This window comes from Mesocricetus auratus, unplaced genomic scaffold, assembly GCF_017639785.1.
Source record: "Mesocricetus auratus isolate SY011 unplaced genomic scaffold, BCM_Maur_2.0 Super-Scaffold_4256, whole genome shotgun sequence".
In the NCBI taxonomy this organism is placed as follows: Eukaryota; Metazoa; Chordata; class Mammalia; order Rodentia; family Cricetidae; genus Mesocricetus; species Mesocricetus auratus.
Window position 1 is genome coordinate 105,429,651 of NW_024429182.1, and position 20,902 is coordinate 105,450,552.

Consider the following 20,902-nt stretch of genomic DNA (forward strand, 5'->3'; position numbering starts at 1 on the left):
AAATTAGGTAACAAACAAGCATTTTAATGTAACACCTTATTGTCATTTTTTTTGTTTTTTGTTTTTTGTTTTTTGTTTTTTTTTTTTTTGGTTTTACGAGACAAGGTTTCTCTGTATTGTTTTGGAGGCTGTCGGTCCAGCCTGGCCTTGAACTCACAGAGATCCGCCTGTCTCTGCCTCCCGAGTGCTGGGATTAAAGGTGTGCACCACCACCGCCCGGCTTATTGTCATGTTTTAATGCAACTTGGAAAATATAACCAGTACATAAAGTCCTTGGTTAATATAATGCTAACTTAAAAAAACTGAGTTTCCTAGCCGGGCGTTGGTGGCACACGCCTTTAATCCCAGCACTCGGGAGGCAGAGGCAGGCGGATCTCTGTGAGTTTGAGGCCAGCCTGGTCTACAGAGCGAGTTCCAGGACAGCCTCCAAAGCCACAGAGAAACCCTGTCTCGAAAAAAAAAAAAAAAAAAAAAACTGAGTTTCCTAAGGAAAATATTAGTAACAGGCACTGTGGGAAATTATTTTAGCTAGAAGGACACTGAATAAAGCCATTCAGTGAAGGAAAAAGCACCCTTGGGTCATTAAGTGTACAGCCTGACAAAGGCCAAGGCCAGGAGTCCTTATAAGGGAAAAGCTAATGGAATCACTAGGGGGTAACATGACATCACAGAGCTCATTTATTCTTATATACTGATTACATGTTACTGAAAAATCCTTTTCATATGTTTATATACTCATCCACACCTGAGGCAGGAACAGTAACTTAGTACCTAACTTACAGAACAGAATTAATCACTGACACTACCAAAATAAGGAAAATCCCCTGACTCTGCACAGAAGTAGAGTAAGACTGACCTGGCTGAAGTCAGCCTGGATGACTGAACTTTAACTAACAGGGAACTGTACATGTACCTTGATGGTGGAGCCCTTTACTGAACATGTTAGGTCTGCTCAGGTCCACAGAACGACAAACAAGATAAAACAAACAACTGACAAGGAGCTGAAGAGATAGCTCAGCAGTTAAGAGCACTTATAGCAGAGGACCCGGGTTTGATTCCCAGCATCCACACCAGCTCACAGCCATGTGTAACTGCAGTTCAGGGGACGCAGGGCCCTCTTCTGAATTTCCCCTGCAGCAGGTACACCTTACATGGTGCACAGACATATGCAGGCAAAACAGTTGTATGAATAGGGTAATTCTGAACGTTTTAAAAATAAAAGTGACAGCAATTAAAAAGACATGGCTTTAAAGGCCTTGGAGTAGGACTGAGAAGAGAGCTTGGCGGGAGTGTGCTCTGCTCTCTGCCTTGGGTTTGATCCTCGGCACAAAAAGGAAGAAAGAGAATTTTTTTTTTTTAGAAACAAATTTCATTTTGCCCAAATTATATAAAATGAAGGAAAAGATAAAGTACAAATTATTGAGTTTTCAACCAGTTCAAGTTAAACTGATCTCACACTTTGTGAGTATAAATGTTCCATACTTAAACAAATAACTACCAAGAAGGGTACCCAAAATCTTTAACCTTAACTGAAAAATGTGTACTTACCTTGAATGAGTCCTCCCCAAAGGGAAGGGACTCCCCATAGTAGCGATGTTCAGCAAACACCAGCATAGCTTTCAGTTCCTCAGCCACATCCCACATGAACCCCTGGGAAGAATTCACAATTCACAAGTGAATCAGACCATGAAACATCATATTGAACCATATGAAATAGATGTTAAATCAGACCAGAAAGAGCTCTGAAAAACTGTGCAATTTATGTGTGTTCCACAGAAAAATCCACAATAGCTGTATCATACTGTATTAGCATGGAACAAAATAAGAACAATGTACGAGTCACTTCACATCTTATTCTGACTTTCTGACCCTGGGTCAATACTGTAACATCATTCTTCAAACAACACTGTGATTAATATTCTAGGAAGGTGGTAAACATATCTAAGCTGTCCCCCAAAGACATATACAGACAACAAAAAAGAATTAACAAATAAATAAGCATATTAGACTCCCTTGGGATTTTAATCTTCTATATTAGGAAATTAGCCAACAGCAGCTGTTATTAACTCCTGCTTCCAATATGTCAGGTACTGTTCTACCTACTACATGTAATAATTCACCTAATTGGCACAAACAGGAATCAGGCACTGTTGTTTTACAGACAAGGACACTGAGACACAGGCTCAATGTTCACACAGATGGCAGAGCCAAGACTGAAATACAGGCTGTAATGCAGAGCGATCACCAAGGACCACTAGACTCCCTTACTCCCCACCCCACCCCACACACTGATGGCTCCTCACTAGCCATTCACTACCTCTTTCCCTTTGACTGGATGGTGCCCTCTGAATCCTTTCTAAGAAGGCATCCCAGGCACACAGCATCAATTGATTAGACGTCTAGCATGGATCAAAGCCGTGTCCTTCCTGGTGAATGCTGCTGGTGTTTAACAAGTTACTATTCCCTAACAAGGCATGGGAACCTCAAAATGAGCAATCTAGAAGGAATTAAAAGAGCTACCTGTGGGGATAATGGGCATGTTAGCCTGGTACCTGTGGTTTTGACTACCCCTCTTCTCTTTCACAGAGCTGCTCACTCCTGCCACGAAGCCCAGGCCCAGTCACCCCCAGCTCAGGCACATCCTCCTCTGCATGCCCAGGCCCAGCAGAGCTGTCCATCTCCCCTCAACACCAGAGTGCTTAAAGAACTCCTCTGCTACTGTAACAGGAACTCACACGTACAACTTCCACCACCAGACTGCGAGTGTCTTAAGAGCAGGAACAGACCTCTGTGGGGCTGACCTTGGGCTTTGACAGGATGCGGCTAAACTAAACCGATGGACGCATGAAGCAATTAGCCAGTTAGTTGCTTGCATCCATTTCAAAGGTAATTTTGTCTTTTAAGACCAGCAAGTTCCTTAATCTTATTTATTAATTAGTCTTTACAACTCTAGGAGCTAGGGATTCTTATTATAACCACTGAACAAAAGAGGGCTGAAGCTGGAGTTAAAAGCTTACTCAAGTGAAACAGCAAATTGGCAGTCAGAACTGAAACCTCATCAATCTGCTTAAAATCTTAACTGCTTTTCAAAAACTTAATGTCCAGACGTGAATAGGAAATTGAAATACTAGATTTTGTAGGAAGATGTCAAGCACTGAGGAGGTCTAGGATCTGCTTTTGATGCTTATATCGAACTGTTCCTCTCCTACATGGCTCTTCCTTTCCCCCTCTCTGAGGACATGGATACCCAGCAAGTGTTCAGTGGGGCTGCAGAGCCCGAGGAGCACTGGGATCTGAAGACTGAACATCTCTCTTCCTATATTAACACAGAGGAACTGGCAAGGAAAAGTTGCCTGTGGGTTTCCTGAGAAGAATAGCTAAAGAAATGAGGATCCTATGTGGTGCATACCTTTAATCCTAACACTCGGGAGGCAGAGGTAGAGGGGCAGAGGGGCAGGGAGGCAGAGGCAGAGGCAGAGGCAGAGGCAGGTAGATCTCTAGGTTCAAAGTCAACATGGTCTATATAGCAAGTTCCAGGACAGCCAGGGCTACATAGAGAGACCCTGCCTCAAACAAACAAAAATCAAAGCAAAATGGAAAGAAACAGGGCAGTGCCATTTACACAAAATAGCCCCAGGAATCTGGACACTTAGTTCCCATGACACCATTACTCAGGATCTATTTTATTTTCAGTATATTTAAGTTGTTTTACATCTTTTTTTTTCTTTTGGTTGTTTGGCTTTCCAGGTTGGGTGTTAACTATAGAGGCCAGGCCAGGATAGGCTCAAATTTACCATCTATTATCCAACCTTCCTGAGTGCTACACAGAGTAGTACACCCCCATGTCCAGGGGATTCAGTTCTTGACAATCTGAAGAAAATGTTCACAAATGAGTAATGCAGTAACGGCATAATGAGACTCATGTCTTTGCTGTCACCTCAGTTCATCTCAACAAACATTTATCAAGACCCCTGCGTATGGTGCCATGCCAGACACCGGCACTGCGGTCTCACTCTTCCCCACTGGACAGCAGCTCACAGACTAGCTTCTTGGTAGAAATTTGAGATTTTTCTAGTCACAACACTTGCACACTGTAAAGGAGACTTTCTTAGTTCTGCATTCCTTCCAAATTAAGTTTGTCAATAGATACATTGTTAAAATGTGCTAGAAAATATAGTTAATGAAGCAAGCTACTTTAATTCTTACAAATTAAAAACTAGTAGAACAAGAAACTAAATGAAAATGCAGCTACTTTATCTCTGCCCTTCCAATCTGACAGTCAAACTTTTATATTTTTTTCCTTATTTGCATTGGTTTGTTTCAGTCTTACTTACTGATTGATAAATATTTATTGAACATCTACTATGTATACAACACAGTTCTTTACTTTAAAAATACAATATTAAATAAACATACACAAATTCCTAAATTCCTACCCTTACATTTACCTTCTATAGACCATAATCAAACAAACTATACATAATAATGTCCCATGCTTGTTGACCTTATAACTAAATTTTCCCCCAAAAGTGGTTTTGTCTATTTGTTCATCTGTCTGTCTGTGTTGAGACAGGAGGGCTTCACGAAGTGCAATCTGGCTTTGAACTATATGGTAACACAGGCTGGCTCTGAAATCCTAGCTTATGGCCCTGCCTAATTGGCATTTTTCATTCACTTGTGAACCTTTGCCATCTTTCTATTACTACTTGAGATAATTTTATTATATTTTCTGTTGCATTTATTTACTTATTTTGGGGAAGGTACACCCCATATGACATCTGAGGACAAAAGAGTGTGTAGGAATTGGTTTCCTCCTTCCATCATGTGGTCTCAGGGATGAAGTCAGGTCATGAGCCTTCGCCAGCTGAGCCATCCTGCTCACTCTTTTTATTTTTAAAGAACATTACAATTAAAAATGGTAATTCTTGGTCATCTATACTGCTAAACATTTTCTCCCATTTATCACTATAAAAAGTACTATTTTAGCAGAAGTTCACCGATGTGTACATACCGTATTATTGCAAAACCAGACAATGTCCCCTTCGTTACCAGTGTAGAAAAGTATTGAGCCACCATTTGTCTGCCAATGTTTATCAGCTATTAGGTACCGTTGTTTAAAAGTTCTTGAGTCAGAAAATCCAAAGTGGTCAACCTATGATAAAAACAATACAGGCAAGACATATTTCAAGGAAAAAATAACTGAAATTAACATTAAGGTGACTCATTCTCCCATTGAAATCAACCTACACTACAAAAATGATCAAAAGGAAAATTTAAAGTTCATTTGGTCTTATTAATACTAATGTGGTTACTTTTTGAAATTACTTTTCTTATATACTAGGATAAGACAGTATTCATTATGGTGGTCAAGATTTTTTTCAGTTAAAAGAACAGATGTAATTACAAAATCAAGTGGTTTCTTAAAAACATAATGTCAAATTTAAAATTTTTAACTTGATTTATTTTATGTGATTAATTTTAGTGGAGAAATAAAAATTGTATACACTAATAGTGTGATAACATGATATTCTGAAATATGTACATATTGTATTGTGGATAAATTGAACATAACTATCACCTCTCATACTTACCTTTTTAGTGTGCTGAGGTCATAATCAAATATCTTAGCCATAATCAAATATCAAATAGCCAGTCCATCCCATTAGTTCTCAAAATGCCTTACTATTTGAATTTTTACAAACTTTTTTAAATATAAAAGTCAAGAACTAATTTGATCACTGTGGAGATCAATGAACTGTGTGATTCCAATACTAACAGATGTTCTAAATGTTGGGATTTTGATGTCCAATGTACCACCCTCAGATTTGCCCAATTGCCTTTCCGAGACTTCAGCTTACTCTGCCACCCTCAGTATATCCTCTTTTGGAGTAATTCTAAAGTCAGGATTAAGATAAAAATGCAAGTTTTTTTTAGCAAGAATGAATCATAGGGGATATGTGCTTTATGTTGTATGAATGAGAAGGCATATATGTCCTGCCTGCCCGACCATCCATGATGTCAATGTTGATCATAAAATTAAGGTGATGATATAGCCAGTGACAAGAGTGTTGTTTGTGATATAAGTTTTACATCATATGAAAATTAGTTTTCTGTTGTCTTTCCTGGTGTTTTAAATGACTCTTGCCTGAATCAGTACAGATTCAGAACTATCATGTCTCTGAGTCATCTTTCTGCACTAACTGACTTTTAGTTAATGAGAAAATGCCTTATAGCTGCGTCTCAAGGCGGCATTTCCTTAGCTGAAGCTCCTACCTTGGATGACTCTAGCTGTGTCAAGTTGACACTCAAAACCACTCAGTACATATACTAATGATTTTCATGAATATTAATGTTTCAATTAACTATCATTATTCTTTTTATAGTCAATTTGTTTTATGGAAGATTTAAGAGATAGAATGTAATACTATCATCTTGGAAGTACTCTAGCATGAATAAGTAACATGAACTTACATGAACTGAAGTTTCATCTACACTAAAATAACATACTTAAGGTATCTGAACTTTGCAAGATAACTAAACCATGTCAAAAAAAAAAAAGGACAGAAAGAACACTTTGGAACTTTGGATATATATTTTGAGGGAGGGATATTTTTAAGGTTTTATTTTTTTTAATCTTTTGAAATTGTGAGCTACCACTTAAATATAACTATCAAATCTCTTAAGATGCTACCATTCACACTCAACTGCAAGGAAAAACTATAAAGCCTTTAGGATGGTGAGGCTCAATATCTCTGTTATTTGAAGAGACGATATTAAGGATTCTGTGCCTGGTCTGAAGCACACTATTCCTAAGAGGGAATACTGAAGATAGGCAAGAGATAATGAATTTCAAGAATTATTCTTACAGTGTCAACAGCTCCTTTGGCGGGGGAGGGGATTCCCTAAGTATGAAGACAGAACTACGCCGTAAAATGTCCTTTGCACAACACGAATTTCCAGCATCCTCCTGGCTCCTTCCCATCATCAGGAACACCACACACCCACACCCACACCCACACCCACCCACACCCACCCACCCACCCACCCACACACACACACACACACACACATACACGGGAAAGTGTGCCCTCTGCTGTCCAGACTGAGACCCACATGTCACTTTCTGAAGCCTACAGTGGGGACTTGAGAAATCACAGCATAAAAGGACTGCAGAAGCAATCTGACCTGCACTGCCCTAAGCAAGCTGATCTCAAAGGGCTCAAATGCCTTGGTCAGGGTCAGCAGAGATGGAACATCGGATCATTTCTACAACTGCCTTAGTGACATAACAAAAGGAGGCACATTTCTGGTCACATACAGCAGTTCTTTCTAAAATACGGTAGAAAAGAGAAATTCAAAAGAGGCTTCCTGCTTCATTGTGTGGAAATGTGGAAAGGGTCTGCAAGCAGGGAGGGCAAGAGGGAATGAGGACATCCTCTAAATAAAATCTACATTGGAAAAGATACATGCTTGCATTTTAACTGCTCAAGAATAAAGCATACATTCAGAAATAATACTAGATCTATTAAGCATATTTGGGTGACAATTTGGGAGCATCGAGGACAGAAAAACACACAGTGCACCTGCTTCATACTATCAATCACCTGGCCATCTCCAGTCAACTGTAGACATCTTCATAATGTCTTATGACCCTCAGAGAGGTCACACAAGTTCTTAAATAACACAATTCTTTCTCCGTGCTTTGACAGACACACTGCTTTCTAAGCTCCTTCTGCTTTTTTCATAACATACAGTTATAGACAGGGCTAACAACAGGCTTCACTCCTTACCAGGTGCCACTCAAGAATCTTCCTCTAAAATCTATGGGTACAACCAAAATCCATTCGCTAAGTTACATTCCAAAAATACATGGAATCGTGGTTCTTTTGCTGACCTTGATGGCAATCATTATTAGTGTGCTGTGTTTACCTCAATTAGGTCAACTGAGTTAAAAACATCACACTCTTTCTGAACAGCCTTTCATTTTAGGAACTTGTTACATGGTGGTCTTTTTTAGGCACTCATATATACAATAATAGCTAGCAGAAATGTTATTAAAGATATAAAAGTTATCCTCAGAGATAAACACAACAAAAAAGAAAGAAACCAAACTCATACTTCCCATATGCCTTGAGAGAGGGCTCTCTTATGTACAAACCTAGTCCAGAATAAGGAAATGAAGACCTTCTCTCTCCACTTAGAAGTGTGTATTGTGGGTAAGTTTAGAGACTGTGGCATTGCATTCTGTTAGCTTCTCAAATGGGGTATGACAATGTTCTCCAGCACATTTAATTCCTGAAGGACAGGATATCTTCAAATAGAAAGGACGAGACTCCAAGAAGGAGCCAAAACTGAGAATGAAGAGGGAATACAGACAGGCCCTATGGCTGTGGCTGAAGAAGTCTATGTATCTGGAGTCAGTCCTCCTAAACTGCAAGCTCTGGAAATCCCAGAGCTAGAATAAGAATGGAGAGCAATGCCATGTCTTATGAGTGAAATTATTGTTGGCTATGACTCCCTGTTTATTTCCACTTTATTGTGTCAAAGCTATACAAAACCCGATTAAACACTACATTTATTTGTTGCTACAATAGAAAGACAGGAAACACTGGAGACTGAATTTACCTGAAGGAATTACAGGAGCAACAGTTTTTTTCTGGATGGGAATGGGACAGCAAAGAAATGATGACAAGAGGAAGACAAATCTTACAAACAGGAATTACTCTTCCTTCCACCTCACTGCTAATTCCCCAGGTCTTGTTTCTACCCTTTGTTTGAGTGTCAGGGTAGAACTTAAGACTTTATGCATGCTTAACACACACTACAGGAAGAAAAAAAAAAGCATACCCTCAACACAAGGATGGATGGTGGGCATTTCCTCAGCTATTTTTCAAATGAAGCATCCTTCTATGCAATGGAAGCCTATTCCTTTTCAAAAACAAAATGAGGTTTATCTTAGGTGCAAGAGTATTTGTCTGAATGTATAACTGTATATTATTTGAGTGCAGCACTCAGGGATGTCAGAAGGCATCAGATCCCCAGGACTGGACTTTTAGATCATGGAGTTGTGAGTAACCATGTGGGGCTGAGATTTGAACCCTGGTCTTCTGGAAGAGCAGTCAGTGCTCTTAACCATTGAGCCGCCTCTCCAACCCCAACACCTATTCTTTTTTATTTTTAAATTTAAATTAGAAGCAAGTTTGCTTCACATTTCAATCCCAGGTCCCTCTCCCTTTCCCTCCTCTCCTCCCATGCCCTCCCGCCAACCCCCCAATATCCCCTCATTTCCCCAGGGAGGATGAGGCCCTCCATGGGGGTGTCCATAGCTGTCATTTCATCCAGAGCAGGGCATAGACCCTCCCCCAAGAGTCCAGGCTGAGAGTATATTTCTTATTGTTGGATGGGAGTCCAAAGTCCATTTATATGCCAGGGATAAATACTGATCTACTACCCAAGGCCCCATATATTGTCTAGGCCTCCTCACTGACACCCACATTCAGGGAGTCTTGATCAGTCCTATGCTGGATTCCCAGCCATCAGTCTGAGATTCAAGAGCTACCCCTTGTCAGGTCAGCTGTTTCTGGGGGTTAAACCAACCCAGTCTTAATCCCTTTGCTCATCAGTCCTCCCTCTCTGTCACTGGGTTCCTTGAGTTCAGCTCAGTGTTTAGCTGTGGGTGTCTGCCTCTGCTTCCATCAGCCATTAGATGAAGGTTCTGTTTCCCAGACTCTCTGGCAGTGGGATTGTAGGCTGGCACTCACCAGATTTATGTCTAAATTCCATATATGAGAGAGTATATACCATGTTTGTCTTTTTGTGACTGGGTTACCTCACTCAGGATGGTTTCTTCTAGTGCCATCCATTTGCCTGCAAATTTCAAGATTCCATTGGGTTTTTTTTTTTTCTGCTGAATAGTACTCCATTGTGTAAATGTACCACATTTTCTCTATCCACTCTTCAGTTGAGGGGCATCTAGGTTGCTTCCAAGTTCTGGCTATTACAAATAATGCTGCTATGAACATAGTGGAACAGATGTCCTTGTTGTATGAATGTGCATCTTTTGGACATATGCCTAGGAGTGGAATTGCTGGGTCTTGTGGTAGGATGATTCCCATTTTTCTGAGGAATCTCCATATTGATTTCCAAAGTGGCTGTACGAGTTGGCACTCCCACCAGCAGTGGAGGAGTGTTCCCCTCTCTCCACATCCTCTCCTGCATAAACTGTCATTGGTGTTTTTGATTTTAGCCATTCTGACAGGAGTAAGATGGTATCTCAGAGTTGTTTTGATTTTCATTTCCCTGATAGCTAGGGATGCTGAGCACTTTCTCAAGTGCCTCTCAGCCATTTTAGACTCCTCTATTGAGAATTCTCTATGTAGTTCTGTAGACTACTTTTTAATATGTTCTTTGGTGTTTTGGAGACTTGCTTCTTGAATTCTTTGTAAATTTTGGAGATCAGCCCTCTGTCAGATGTGGGGTTAGCGAATATATTTTCCCATTCTGTGGACTACCTTTTTGTCTTGCTGATTGTGTCCTTTGCCTTACAGAAGCTTCTCAGTTTCAGGAGGTCCCATGTATTAATTGTTGACCTCAGTGTCTGTGCTACTGGTGTTATGTTCAAGAAGAGGTCTCCTGTACCAATTCGTTCAAGGGTACCTCTCACTTTCTCCTCTAAGAGGTTCAGTGCCCTGACACCTATTCTTGACACTCTTTTGTCTATAGTAAAATGGAGAGACACAGCAGTTCCTGTCTTTTATACTATTTTTAATAACATTTTCTTATAGCATAGAAATAAAATATTATGGGAAGAAAGAAGTCAAGTAAAAGGAAAACAAAAATAGTGATCTATCATAGGAGTAGTTCTTGCAAACACAAAGGGGGTTCAGCTTCTTGTACTAACTGTCAGCCTGGACGGCAAGAAAAGTAGAGAGCATTTTGCCTTCACACCATTTTGGCAACTTAGAATGGTAATAGCCACCACAATACCTTTGTACAAGACAGCACTTTATAAATAATAAAATGCAGTTCTAAAGCCATCATGTTTCTAAGTATGAGGTTCCTTTGCTAAGAGTAAAATTTTGTCTAATAAAAAACTGTGAGCTTTCCTTTTGTTTATTTTTAAACTGATGGGGTCATTTATTTATTAAAATATTACTGTACTGACCAAACACATAGTAAAGTAGAAAAGCCGATTAAGTTTCAATTAGATCACACACAGGACAGATGGAAACTTAGACCTCAAGGCCAAGCTCTTGAGTAAAGAACTACATGCTGCAGAGATGCCAATTCTCCAACTCCCCAGCTTTTGTCCTCCTCCTTTTTTTTTTTATTTTGTCTATTTAAAGACAAAGTTTCTCTCATTCTGTAACCCAGGCTGTCCTAAAGCTTGAGAACCCCTTGCCCCAGTCTCCTGAGTGCTAGGATTACAGATGGCACCATACCAAATCTAAATTGTTGTTGCCTTTCTTAAATACATATTCATATCACTAAAATCTGGAAATTGGTCCCTTTTTGTTTCTCCTGTTTGTTTGCTCTATGGCTTACACTAGCCTGCTACTCACTATGTAGCCCAGGCTGGCCCTGAACTCAGCAATATTCCTCAGTGTTGGGATTACATGGTGTGATCCCATAGTAAACTCCATTTCCCTCTTTTTAATGTTAGAGGGCAAAATGTTGAAAGACAGGATAGTGGTTATCATTGCAAGAGGCAAGAGACTCAAAGGAGAATTAGGGAGTTCCAAATTAGAATGAGACATGTTTCCATGGTATATAAAAAAAACTTGTAAATAGATTTTAAAACATTCAAAATTGAGGTTTAGGGAGACGGTTGAGTGGTTAAACACATTTGTTGTTCTCATAAAGGACCCAGGTTCAATTCCCATCACCTACATGGTGGCTCACAACCCTCCATAACTCTAGTTTCAGCATATGTGGCACATCTTCTGACCTCCAAGGGCACCAAGCTTACACATGGTGCACATACATCCATTCAGGCAATACGTTCATGCACATAAAATAAATCTTTAAATTTTTAAAAATTTCACTCAAGATGGGATAAAGTAAATACTATACTTACTTACATTTCTATTTCATCATACAATTGCACATGAATTATTTTGTACTAATTCATACACTATTACATATTTCTTCCACATAAAACATTTATTTTAGGCACTAAGCAAAGACTTGACGGAAAGAACTTAGTGAGACCCTATCCGAACTTCCCAAAGGTGATGAAGGTGCTTACAAGTTCACCATAATGAGGTAAGTCCTGTGTATGGAATGCTATGAGATTTCAGAAGCAGAAATACTATCCCACTCATGGAATCATGGGAAGCAGAATGTAGGAGAGGAGCATGCATGCTGAAGCTTGAGGTCTAACCAGAATGTTCTCAGAAACACACGAGCAACTCAGGCAAACAGAACAACATGTGCAAAACCTGTGAACTTCAAGTAAGAAGCTGTTGGTGGCAAGAAGGATATGGTTTTATGAGGGGAAGAGGTAGGAAATGATTCTTCAAGCTGCCATCAGATTTAGATAGAAATCTTCCCACAAACAGAAACTTAGCTGAAATCTGAGATTGTCTCTCAAACTAGTGGTGAGTGAAATAAGATCACTGGAACAAGACTTGTGACAGGGACTTTTCTTTGTCCCATGTCAAGTCATAAGTGATTAGAGTAATACCTCCCAGCTTACAGTTCTTTGCTCCAAAAATGAAGGTCTTTCCTGGGAGGTGGCATTGGAGATGAAGTCTAAAGGAGACAGCCAAGGAAAAACTCTAAAAAGAAGGGGCTAGAGGAGGATATAAGAACCAGGAGATTAAAATGTGGTAAACCAGAAGAATGTTACAGAATGATTCTTAGAACTGAATGGGCACAGAGTTTTAATTTAATTTGAAGAACAATGGGATGCCACTAAGCGCTTTAAGATTTAGTTCAATTTGTTTTTTAAAAACAAATCTGTGCTGTGGTGTAGAGGGCATAGGTCCTCGAGCTCACAGATAAGCACTAGGGAAACCAGGAATGTTAAACATTCAGGGCTGTCTCTTCAGTGGAAGAGGTGTATACCTGCTTTCCACTCATAAGTCTGTGAATGGATGTAGCTAAAACCCTGGTGACTTGGGCTATTTGTAAGGCTAGGCTATTAAGTTTATCTCAGACTATCCCTCCATAGACATTTATTTTGAACACTGTCTCTCAGTCAATAAAATACATCCTTAAGGCAGGTGTCACATGTACTTTGTAATTTGGTGACCTCTACAATGAGCTTGACCATACTAGATTCTCCCCTAGGTCCTTAAGTTATAGAACCCATCTTTATGAAAAAGTCACAGGTACTTTGCAAAAGAATTCAATTTAGTCACACCTTAAACTTTATTGTGCACACAGGATTGAGATAATTGGTACCAAGAAACTTTTTTTCAAAATTGCAATTTTGTATGTAAATATGCCTAAAATAAACCCACACAGTGTCAGACTCTAGAAGTTTGAACCAACACCAGCTACTGAGTCATGTTGAACCAGATTTCCTTCTTGCCTCATGGAATGTCACTCTGCTGGCCCTAGTGTTTGCAGAGACCCCATACTGTGGAAGCTCACCTGAAGGAGATTTTTAAATAAAGGGAGAAGAGTAAAGAGAACACTACAGGAAGTTCAAAGTGGAAGATGACTGTAGGAATAATAAACTGGGCGAACAGATTAGTTAGATTTCACACCCTAGTCTACCTTCAATTGCTACAATGGAAATATTCATTTTTCATTTTCATAAAACATCCAAGAATGAGCACAAACACCCCTCTGATGAAAGACTCAGTGTGTATATCTACAGCATACTTTCAATAGCAATCAACAAGAGAACATCTCTTAAACAGCAGCTACTATCATATCACTCATTCCTAGATGACTGTGCAAAGCCCTGACTGTGGTCATCTCTACACTAAGGACCCTGCTGCCACAAGGCTGGCATGCCCCATCCCTGATACTTGATAAAGATAAACAAAGCATATTCTATATCCATTATTTCCCACCAAAACTCTTCGAGGACACTGATAAAAACAGAGGGGCTAAATTGTTCTTAAATTGTTTGGTTCCTGTTCTACGCTGATGAGACAAAGGACACCACGAGCTACTGTCTTCACTTTGTTATTTCTGAAGAATTAAGAAACTACCTTTCTGACCAGTGAGATGGTTCATCAGGTAAAGACAGTTGCTGTCAAGGTTGATGACTTACTCCTAGCTCTAAAACCCACATAATGAAAAGAAAGAACTGATCCAAAAGCATAGCTCTAACCCCAAGCAAACATGCAAACACACACACACACACACACACACACACACCCCAAAGAATAAAAATGTAAAAAATCAATTTAAATAACCAGAAAACTCCTTTTCTATGGTGATACCCTTCTCTCATAAACATTAGAATGTAAAAAGCCACATCTTTGCCAGAATTTGTGTTTTTTTAGTGATATCCATTCTGAAATGAAGTCTCCATATTATTTTGATCTCCATTTCCATATTTTCTAAGAAAGTTGAATACATTTTCACATATTTATTGGTCATTTGTGTTTCGTTTAGCAACTATGGCTCTAGTCACAATAACTAATATATGTAATGGGCCAAGATATCCATCTACAGATGAATAATAAAAATGTGGTATACATACCCATGAAATTTTATCCAGCCATAAAGAATAGAATTGCTTTTATTATTTGCAAGGAAATGAATGGTAAGGATCACTTGGTTAAGTCAGTAGTTCTCAACCTGTGGGTCATGACCCCTTTCACATGGGTCACCTAAAACCATAGAAAATATCAATCATTTATATTACAATTCATAACAATAGCAAAGTTACAGTTAAGAAGTAGCTATGGAGGCAGAGGCAGGCGGATCTCTGTGAGTTCGAGGACGGGCTGAACCAACAGCCTCCAAAACAATACAGAGAAACCCTGTCTCGTAAATGGATTTTTCAGTGTAATAAAGTAATGTTTTTCAGTACTATCATCCACAAGGAGAGTATTGCATGCTTTCTTATATTTTGGTTGTGAGCCTAGCCTTTAACGGCTGAGCTATCTCTCCAGCCCTTGCATGCTTTCTGAGTTAGTGTTTATCATAGTGTGATTTGCAGAGAATTCCCCATGGGTGAGGATGATTCATATTTTAGCAGCGTGACATAGTATTGTTCTTGATGTTCTTTCCTTACACATGCATGATTTTTAAAGGACATAGGGAGAAAATGGACTTTACAAAGTCCCCACATGAACAGTATCTGCCAAAGGAAGCAACTAAAGAAAGCAATCCTAAGTTCTGTTCCTCCTGGGGAACTCCACCATCAAATTTTCACAATAAAATGACCTCCAGGGATTTCTTATCATCATCTTAAAAATACACTACAGACTACTCATTGTTTGGAGCACTGTAAAAAAGATAAAGGAAGGGGAAGAGCCATCCTCAGCCAAAACCAAAGCTTGGAACAATAAGGGCAAGTTCAAAAGGGGCCCTGTGCTTCCTTATTACTCTCAGGTGCTCTGGCACTACATCAACATCTTTGATGAAAACTGCCCAGAGTTAATAGGATGTACAAACAAATGGCCGACGCTGGCTAAACACACTGACTGACAGGACAAGCAAGTTTTGAGTCACCACCATGGGGCAAAGTAAGGGTGAACAAGACACACATGGTCTGTTGTCACAGTGCTTAGTGCCTGGTGGCAGATCCCAAGAAAATGTACAATCAAGTACACACTTTTATTCTGACTGAGAATCACAGAAGGATTGGCTAGCATCAAAGTCCTGGGTTTGAGTCTCCACACCCTAAGAAAACAAATCAAGCATGTCTTATAACTATGCTATTACAAAGTCCATGATAAAAAAAAACAAAACAAAGTGGCACTTACTGAGGTAACCTGACTAAAGTGCAATCATTAGTCTGCCATTTATACTTAAAGGCATCCCCTCCCTTGAAAACTAGTGCTGACAACCCACAATGAGACGGTAAACATCACCATTCACAAGTGACATTTTCCTCCATGCCTCAGACCTCATAGAGCTCATCATTTTGGAAGGACCATTTTTAGTCATCCTCAAAACAGATGAGACCCTGCTTTCCACTTGCCGAGTGCAAGTCAGAAAAGCACAACAAGCTTTGCTGGTAAACAAAGCTGGTGAACACTGAGGGAGAGCAACAAAGAAGAAATCAAAAGCCTGAGGAAAGCCAGAGGGTGGAAATGTGTATTATACCCACACGCCCTTGTTAAAACAAACGGAATTCACTGTCAAGAAAGAAAACCTGTAAACTATTAAGGTCAGTAGGAGTATGGAGCAGGAAACGCAGTCCTATGTGCCACTCAGCATCCTGAACAGGTCTTTTCAGATACTTCACCTCTACACAGGCAAGGCTAGGATTTACGACTTTGTCATAGAAAAGTTTTACCAGAAGTTTATATTCAGGCACTAAAGGAGAAAGGCACCTAGGGAAAAGTCGATACATACCGGAGAAGGGTGTGGGGGTTCAAAGAGAATCATGCCATTAAGTGTCTTACCAATAGCCATACACATAATTTTCATACGGCATATGCTGCATTTGCATCAGTCACTTCTGTTACCTCTCCTGTCCCACACTCACTCCACTGACCCCTTCCTACTTCCAATTAGTGCCCCTCCTACTTTCACACCACATCTCTGGAGAAGGGCACGCAGATGCCACAGCTCATGTATGGAAGTCAAAGGACAACTTTGGGTGGTAACCTTCACATTCCATCTTAAGACACAATCTCTTGCTTTACAATATCATGTAGACTTGGCTACCTGGTTCATGAGGTTGCAGGGTTTTCCTGTCTCCAACTCCTATCCTGCCATAAAAGCCCTGGGACTACAGAGCCACTACCGTAACTGGCTTTTTGTGTGCTTAGAGGATTCTAACTAAAGTTTTCGTGTCTGTGTGGCAAGTGCTTTACCCATTTATTTGTAATGACCCGATGTTTTTCACTACGGCTGCTTATAGGAACATAGGCACCTTTGCAGCAACTACACTACTAAAGAAAATGTTTCTTCCTCTTCTATAAACCGAATCCACAGGAAGGGTGGGGCTTTATGAGGTGGCGCACGTCCATCTTGTGCAGGTAATCAGTTCTGTGAGTTCAGAAGTCCAAATGCCACGCCATTCCCAAACAACTCCAATTCTTCCTCAGACTTACATTCTTTCCACATCCTCTACCGTAATTTCCCCTGTGTCTAGGATAGGGCAATACAGATGTCTTGTTTATGGCTAAGCATTCAACCATCACTTCTGAGTCCCTTGACAAGTTATGAGTCCTGCAGCTACCGCTTTCCCCTGCAAAAGGAAGCTTCTCCGAGCAAAGCTGATACAGCATTATTCTATGAGCATAAACATAATTATTGAGGACACAATTTGACAGTTACAACATGTCCATTAGCAAAAGAGTAGCTTCCCCATCTTGGACTATGACTTCCCCAGATAAGGGCTTTTCACAGGTTTTATAGTGCCAGCCGTGGAGTCTTTCCTTTGAACAAACCCATCAGAAAGGTTGCTTTCTTCCATAGCAGACTTGCCATTACTAGACCGGTGGACCTGGCCAACTGGTAGTTCCGCACAAAGGGTCCACAGCTAAGTAAGACTGTTGATAACCATGTTCCCCCAGCAGCCTACACACAGCACCTCTGTCACAATGAATGCTAGCAAGCCGGAAGGAAGCCTCCATCTAGTTCCAGCTTACTTTCTCTGTGTCTTTTAACCAGTGGTTCTTCAGCTATAGGATCTTATAATCTAGTTGTGGTAGGCAACCAACATCCATGCCATTTGCCTATAATGTTTTGAAAGCTTAAGGGGCCTCCCTGACCAACTCATAGGGAGGCAGCCCACTCCTAACACTGGGATTTTCACTTACTAAAAGTAGATTTTAAGAGCAGCATTATTCACTTCCCCAGGGTATCTCCAAATTTTTTTAATTTAAGCTGTAAATTAACTTAGCCAGTGTCAGGATTGCTTTTGGCTTTTCATACATCTTAGCTTTGGCTAACCCTCCCTAAATCCCATCCTGTCCCCCCTTCCTTGTCCCCACCTCCCCCACTTAAACCTTAGAATTCTTATTTAAAATCTCTTTATAAAAATACTGTCACAGCTGGGCTGGTGGCACACGCCTTTAATCCCAGCACTCAGGAGGCAGAGACAGGCGAATCTCTGTGACTTCCAGGCCAGCCTGGTCTACAGAGTAAGTTCCAGGATATGCTCCAAAGCTACAGAGAAACTCTGTCTTGAAAAAGCAAACAAACAAAAAATACTGTCACTATGAAGGCAATGTTTACAGTGAACTTTGCTAGTAGTAACAACATGTTTGACTCTTGGCTGGTGAGAAAGTCCTCCCAGACTTTAGAGTGAGGGGCTCTTTCTACTCCTGACGCCCCCTCTTAACTTTCCCTGTGGATCTTATCTAAGATAAATACTGAAGTCTCTTTTCCTCAAACAGAACCATCTTCCTGCAAAGGAAGTTGTTTTCACCATAGAATTTTGTCTCCTATGAATTCCCATGCTCACATCTCTTTTCCAGTATCTTATGCTCACCCTGTAGTACACCAGTTCCGAGACTTATTTTTCTATTATGAAAAGAATTTATCAGGCTGGAGTGACAGCTCAGTGGTTAAGAGAAGCATTTATCTTCGGAGTTAGACAGTGTTTTATAAATAGAGGCTATGATTCATTAGTGAACTATAAAATCAATTTAGTAGGTCATGGCATCGTTTAAACAAAACTAAATGCCACCGAGCAACCAACGTACAGGTTCTATTTTATCTTAATAGAAAGTCCAAGTGCATTATGCCCCTGTGAGTATAACTCACATTCCAATAAATAATTACAGTTCAGTCTCGTAAATCAGAGCACATTTAACGGTGAAATGGATACTACATACAGTAAATCCCAGGGCAGTGTGGAGAAGGATAGCTCCTACCTGACCGGGTCAATTGGAGAAAGTCTTGTAGGAGAATTAAGATTGAAGCAGGGTCCAGTAAGACTGGACTAGAAGAGAGAAGCTAGTATGAGGCTAGAAGAACATAGACTGAGAAGCTATTACAATGAAATCTGGAATAACATAGAATAGCAGGTAACCCCGAGTAATGTAAAGAAGTGTTATAGACTAGGCTGGTGTGTGGCTTGGTGGCACAGCACTTGCCAGAACAACAGTAAGGCCAGAACAACAAAGGAAGGCATTGACGTGAAGAGGATCGCATAAACCAGGAGGAAATCATGAAAGGTTTCAGTGACTGGATTTGGCAGTTGGTATGAAGATGATGAAATCAGCCAGTCCCAAGCATGAGCGACTAAGATAAGAGAAACATAAAACATAACAGAGCGGTAATAACACTAATGGTTGTTATCATCTTTATTAGTCTGGGACACCTATATCTGGGAAGGATGCTAGAGAATATAAGCCCCTGGTCTTAAAGTGTTCAACCTGAAGAACCAAAGTCAATTTTCATCAAGGTCTTACATGTTAGATGGAGCTTAAAAATCACTTGCATTTCAGGTATCCATGAGCTGAGCAAAGGTGGAGAGTCAAGACATCTTAGAAGGCCAAGGAAAGATGATTCAAAGCTTGCAAATCAAGCCATGGAATGCACGTCATCACCTAGAGTTGCCTGTACTTGTTAAGTGTTTGTCCAAAAAGACGAGCCTTGGTGTTACAGAACTTCCAGGTGCACAGACAAGTAAGATCGAGGCAGATGCACTCAGGTTCAGAAAAAGGCTCAGTATACATGGACTCCTGCCTTATGAAGAGTGTCCATGCCTTAGAAATTAGAATACCGACTTAGGCAAACGTAAGTCCCCTCTTAACAGGAACTTCTCATTGTGAAAAGACAAAGGTAAAAAGAAAGAAAGGAAGCCCATCAGCACCAAGGACAAGAGAGCTGTCACCCCTGCTTCCCCCCCCCACCCCCCCACCCCCGGTATGTATCATGTCTCATGAGCTATTCCCTCAGGGGAAGAAGCCATCAACATCAGGAAATGGCAGAGGTTTCCCAGTGTTTGAAAGGGCAGTGTCTGCAGCATGACCTTGCTTCAAACTACATAGAAGTAAAAATTGACCAAGAATAACAAGTACTTCCTTTCTTTCATATCTGATGAATCAAAGTCATTGTCTGACTTGTGGTTCCTTATTTAAATTGGATTATTAAATCACAGTGTAGTTGGCCAAACTTACTGGGTGTAGACAAACATAGCATGCTCTTTATCATATGTGGACTCCTATGGAAAACTTTGCTAAGTGACACTTGTATCAAAGCACAAGCACACACATGCAGTAGGGGAAGAATATGAATTAGTAATAATGGTACCTAATAAAACTTAATAGCTTTTAAAAATATCTTCTCAAAACCACAAATGTTCTATAGCACGGTGGAAAGAGAGAGGAATTAGAAGTCCCGCAAGGGCATGAAAGACCTTCCACCATTGTTTCATCCCCCAGAGCCCCATCTCAAATCCCATTATTTATAACCAAAGGAGGACTGGGAAATGGACTTCAGCACAAGATAACGTCTGTCTCTTAGGCTCATTCAAAAGAGAAACATTTTAGAAGTTAATTTCTGTCTTCAGAATTAGGAGCCCTCCAAATTATCAACATTCTCTCACATCCCTTTCAGAGTAAGCACCTGAATCACACTGACTTATCAGTGGCCATATTTCTAATATTTCCCTGTGCATGTCAATTGATTTGTGTATATTCTCTCCAATTTAATCTGTGTTCTAATTTATTCCAGCAGACCTTCAGGGAGCAAAGGAAAAAATTTTCTTCTCATCTCCAGATAGCATGTCCTAAATGCAGCTGTGCTCAAAGAAAGCTCCCAAGGAAATCTGACATTACAACCTGTTTTTTACCTAACTGATGTG

The 20,902-nt window shown here is 40.2% G+C and overlaps 1 protein-coding gene across 1 annotated transcript in view; it reads right to left on the reverse strand.

The window, feature by feature from the left end:
• LOC101840656 (lysosomal Pro-X carboxypeptidase) overlaps nucleotides 1–20,902 on the reverse strand; it is a 50,220-nt gene that overhangs the window by 16,745 nt on the left and 12,573 nt on the right. The window contains exons 2-3 of the mRNA XM_005074113.4: nucleotides 5,012–5,152; nucleotides 1,549–1,650 (exon numbers count right to left, since the gene is read on the reverse strand). Coding sequence (XP_005074170.1) covers nucleotides 1,549–1,650; nucleotides 5,012–5,152 — 243 coding nt within the window. The remainder of the gene's footprint in view (nucleotides 1–1,548; nucleotides 1,651–5,011; nucleotides 5,153–20,902) is intronic.